The following is a 5,267-nucleotide window of genomic DNA, read 5'->3' as shown; positions in this document are numbered from 1 at the left end:
TGGCTTCCCACAAGAACCCAATCAAAATATTTCCATCACCAACCCAACCCAAGAATTCTGCATTCCGCCAGGGCTCATGAGGGTGACTCCAGGTGTCCGAAACGGGCAGACCGCTGCATGTTAATTTGGCGCAGGTCAGGATGTGTGGTCACAAATGCCATCAGTTTCTGGTCAATCTGTCACGTTATATGGGCGGCAGAGGTCACCCCAGAAAGAATTAGCGCAGGATGAATTAGTAATCTGATTTAAGCCGGGCTTTACGCATGGAACAACTTTGCCCTTTGCGACATACTGATGTTGTTGACATGCATTGGATTTAGCAATGCCCAGTTATTTGCAACTACTGCACTGGTTAATAGGAGAACTGAGGGAAGACATTTTTATCCAGACTACATGTATTAAAAGACAATCATTATTTTACTGCAATTTTTCTTTCACGGGTGGTCAAGATAGCACAATAGAAACCTGCATCATGTACAAATGTTAGAGTACTATGGTGTTTTGTGAAACTCCGCTTATACCCCAACTATACCCTCCATTTGGGAAAAGTGCTGTTTAGGCTATTGTTTTGAAACTTCGAATACGTGGTGATAAAATTTTTGCAGCATTATGTTCTGCTACGTCATCCCACCACACAAGAAAATCCTCCAAACCAAACTTGTCTAACACACACGGGCGCTAGCCCCGTTAACTGCATTGATCAGGCCCTGTTTATGCCTGTATTGGACACAGTGACTGATTCACCTTGGCTGACTGAGCAGTCATGAACCTTTACTGGAGCCATTCCAGAATGTTCCCTATTCCTGGTTAGACATCCAATCACAACCAGCCTAGGCAGCTATAAAGCTGCAGCCACTCAAGGGGGGAAATGGGAAAACCAGTGGGCAGGAGGTGCACCGAGGGACCAGTCAATTCCTCATGACCAAGAACTATTGGACCAAAGTGATACTATGCAGGACAGAACCAAAGGATGGATCTTTGTAAGCCGCTTCCTCACGTAGGATTATTCTCAGCCATTTAATCCCCTGCTCTAGTATTTAATTGCTTAGTTCTACTTTTCTTTCACCTTCACACATCTATTGCTCACTGACATATTGTTGCATGATGCATGTTTTAGGCTACTAGTTAACTGGGGCTTGACCTGTCCTTTGTTCAATTGTTTTCTAAGCTCTAAACAACATGTTTTCATTGTTGGTTTTAATGTACAATACATTATGTATGTAAATGTATTACCATCCTTCTCACATCATTCAGACTACAGTAAAAAAAACAACAGGAGCCATCAGTTTCAAAATATTTTTCTGTAAATTTTTAATACAAACTTAAAAAATCTGAACAATATAAACAATTATGATGCAACACCTACTGTATACTCTTCTGTCCAACTGAGATATGACATTTGTTTTACCCCCATGTACACGTTCCATACTGACTTATTGCACAAATTCAGTAGAAAATTAATACTTCCGGAATTGACATTGGAATTGTACAAGATAGGAAACTTTACATCTGGAAAGAAAATACAACTCATCTGCGGATATATTGAATCTCTAACCCTCTTACTATACAGTTGGGTTTTATAGGCTTTTGTATAAAAAGTAAAGCTGCTTTAGCTTTCTCTATTTCTCTGGATTTTAATACAGCAAATGTAGAAAAGATAAGGCTTACAACCTTACGGTGTATCTTGTACAAAGTATATCAATATATACTCTTAAGCTGGAAAATGAATATAGTATACACATACACTATGGTCTCCAAATGGCTTTCACAAATATAGAAAACCGTAAGAACATAGCCATACTTACACAATTTGCACAATTCATTACAAACCATTCAGTTTCTCTGTGTCAACACTACATAAAGGTCCTTCTCAAAATATGCCAATGACTTGACAATGACCATTATCATAGAAACCTTCAAATTCCATAAAAGTCCACCTCAAGATTAAAGTGTGCTATACCTCAAGTACAGTTCAGAAGAAACAACATAAGTCTTTAAAACAACTCCGGTACTGAAACACTTGTTTAGGTAGTAGTGCAGCAACAAGTGGTGCCCACACAGCAGTGTGGAGAAACCAACACTGGCCCCAAATGGCAGTCTTTGTCATCTAAGTATGAGATGGATATTCCAACTGACATTGAACATTTCAAATGTCCAAGATAACACACATCCTTCAATACAAAAGTCTTGTTTTCATTCCAAAAATTCCTTCTGATAAAATTTCATCAACACACACATATCCCTGCCCTGTTGAGAACACATTGCAACCTTTTTGTCATAAAATCAAGCTGGCCCACTTTTCGTCACATGAAAACAGAGTCCTTCCTAACAGGAGTAAATAACAGTTCCTAACATGTTCTATTCAAACTGTGGAAGTCTCAGAACTTCCTGTATCGTTTTCCTTTTTCCACTTTTAGCACTTTCAACTTTCTGGACTTCAACTAAGAGTCCTATCTAGCAGCTTTCGGGTACGAGCATGCCTTATGTGGACCTCACATAATAAAGACATCGTGAGATGCTGACGTAATAGCCAGAGTCCTGTCAGCTCAGTTAGCCACCATGACCTGGGGGTAGGGCTGCCCGGGGTACTGGATGGTGTTCAGGTTGAAGTTGAGGCCATCCAGGTAGGACTTGGCACTGTCGTTCAGGTTGTTGGGAGACGGCATCTGGTCGAACCCGCCCAGGCCGAACCCGAAGGTGTCTTGGATGAAGAGGTTGTTGAAGCCCAGAGTGTCTGCCATCATCTTTGGCTGGGGGTTGTAGACGAACTCCTTTGCATTGGGGGACAGCGCGCGTGCCGGCTTGTTTGTGGGGACGTTTGTGGGGAACTGAGAGGCCTTCTGCTTCATGTACTCCGTCGGGGACATGCGGGGGCCGGACTTCTTCTGGGTCTTGGGCTTGGTGGAGCCGAACTTGGTCTGGGCAAACTCTGCCGTCGTCATGGTCGGGGTGTTGTTGCGCTGGAAGATGGTCGGGCTGACCGAGCTGCTGCTGAACATCATGCCCGAGGACGGGGAGGGCGACTTCTCGGGCGAGAGGGTCCCCAGGGTGTTTTCGATTGGACGGAACACCTGGGCGTCTGGGTTGAACCCGCTGGAGGAGAGGATCTCCTTGTCGCATGCCACGTCCTCCTCCTCGGCGGCGTAGAGGATCTTCACGGGCCCCCGCTCCCCCATGCGGTAGGAGACCTCCTTGGGGTCCACCCAGATGCTCAGCTCCTCGGGAAGGTGGCCCTTGACGTCGGTGATGTCGAGCCCACTGGCGTCGCAGGCCTTCAGAACCACCGGGTCCAGGGTGGTGCTGATCCGGATACACCGGTACCCAGACCCTTTGAAGGGCTTCTCCGGGTACCAGTGACCCTCAAACTTGGCAAGCAGTCCCTTCTCGAGAGCCTCTGCAAACATGTTCACCCGCCGGCGGGGAAGCTTGTTGTACAGGTAGGACACGAGGAAGTTGAGGGCGACTTGGATCTCCACCTGCATGGCTGTCTTCGTAGTTGGCTGATGCTGTGTTTAAACGTCTGACTTCCAAACTCTCTTCCGTCTTTCTTCAATGCTTGTCTCTGTTGTGGTTTAAAGTAGATAAATGATCAGAAAACTGGCACTCGGAACAAGACTGTACATGCTGTCAAAGTGTGATGATGAAAACCCGGTCACTTAGCAGCTGACAAGATTATATCACCAGTGTCTAATAGATGTTTTTCTTACAATCACAGGTTGTAAACTAGACAACAATCATATCTGATTGCCTAAGTAGACAATCAAAAACTTATAAACCACTGATAAAATTTAAAAAGTCAAGGAACAACAAAAGAAATCAAACACCCACAACACACTGCTGGAACATATATACAACTAACAATGTTTATTTTCATGGTGATTGGCACCTATTAGTGAATTTCACGCGCTGGGCCCTTGTATGCATACTGAATCCCTCTTGGTAAGCAAGCCCCCCACTGGTGTTACGCACAAATATAACCTTTGCACCACTCGAGTTGCTAAACCTCATCGATATTTTCGTCAGAAAAATCCCCTTCAGTCCAGGATCTAATGATCCAGCAAATAACAACCGTTCGATTTTGATGCAAAAGATCCGGTCACTTCTTTTTGTTTGGGAGAGAATGTCTTCCTATTGAGATCCAGGGCCAGCTGCTGGCCCCATTCCCCCCTATTGTTTCCTTTGACACGCCAAAGACAAAGGATTAAAAAAAGAAGCAACTGTGGACATCATGGACAAAGGGAAATGTGGTCAGAAAACCAGAGAAACGCATTTTCCACGCGTTTTCACTGAAAAATTACGGACGACATTGAAGCGGAGGCTGAAAACCCCGATAACCCAGTGCTGATCGCTGCGTCACAGAGAAAACATTGAACGTTTGCCTGCGTGTGCCGTCATAGTGAGGTCACCTTGGAAATTTTCACTCACACGAAACAACATATGGGAGGGTTCGAAGCTCATTTTCAGTGGCAAAATCTCACCAAAATATGTCCATATATGTTTTTCTTTACACTAAATTGGTATATCATTCAAATAAAATGACAGAGTTCACCGAGTAAGCATTTTGATGACAAAAATACAGTTTGTTTTCATGGGGTCACCTTGGTCAGCCCAGGGGGATTTGCTCAGAAAAATCCCCCAAGAAACAGCATACAGTATTGTTGTACCTCAGCACACCGATAGCCTAGAATAACTGAAGAATGATTTTCGTAATCTTTTCCCCCACCATCCCGTTCAGACAGTGTAGATTCTGCGGTAACATTATAAAGGGGCGGTGCGGGACGACTGAACAAAACGGGGCGGTGCGCGTTGTCAGGCGATGCCGTACAACAGCCGGGCGAGGACGAACCATAACTTTCCCGAACCACCCTAAATATCAACAACAACAAGAGGAACACAGCTTACCTGTAATATATATTACTTGTTCCTGGATCCCCGGTTGGGCAGTGAAGATGTCGGTGTAGAAAAATATAAAAGTATAAAATATACAGGAGTGTTTTTGTCAGTCAGCCACAGCCGTCCCCGCTTGCGTCTGGAGTGAACTACCCTCAGCTGGTCTGGGCAGTATATATACACAGGGGTGATCCGCCCACTGGCACGTACTTAGTCCTCACAACTCCTACACTGAATCAACTTTAATCCCCTAACTATTTCAAATTACCGAGGTAAAATATTTAGTATATCACGGATATCGATATTCTGGTAACAAAAGTGTCAGAGTAGGCAAGGTTTTACTAACATTTCCGCAAAATCGTTGGTACTACTTTCTG

The 5,267-nt window shown here is 44.3% G+C and overlaps 1 protein-coding gene across 1 annotated transcript; it reads right to left on the bottom strand.

The window, feature by feature from the left end:
* Positions 1–1,286: 1,286 nt before the first annotated feature.
* LOC109461913 (protein Tob1-like) lies at positions 1,287–5,052 on the bottom strand. The gene is made up of 2 exons (XM_019758393.1): positions 4,903–5,052; positions 1,287–3,562 (listed from the first exon to the last, which is right to left on the bottom strand). Exon 2 carries the CDS (start codon positions 3,480–3,482, stop codon positions 2,547–2,549), a length of 936 nt encoding a protein of 311 aa, XP_019613952.1. The 5' UTR covers positions 3,483–3,562; positions 4,903–5,052; the 3' UTR covers positions 1,287–2,546.
* Between the last annotated feature and the right edge of the window lie 215 nt (positions 5,053–5,267).

The sequence above is a fragment of the Branchiostoma belcheri genome, unplaced genomic scaffold, assembly GCF_001625305.1.
Source record: "Branchiostoma belcheri isolate BF01 breed outbred unplaced genomic scaffold, Haploidv18h27 scaffold112, whole genome shotgun sequence".
In the NCBI taxonomy this organism is placed as follows: domain Eukaryota; kingdom Metazoa; phylum Chordata; class Leptocardii; order Amphioxiformes; family Branchiostomatidae; genus Branchiostoma; species Branchiostoma belcheri.
The sequence above is the reverse complement of the archived record's forward strand: the minus strand, read 5'-3'. Positions and strand labels throughout refer to the sequence as shown.

What these genes read in the sequence shown, in the direction of transcription:
- LOC109461913 (XM_019758393.1), bottom strand. Translation starts at nt 3,482, where the DNA reads ATGCAGGTGGAGATCCAAGTCGCCCTCAACTTCCTCGTGTCCTACCTG.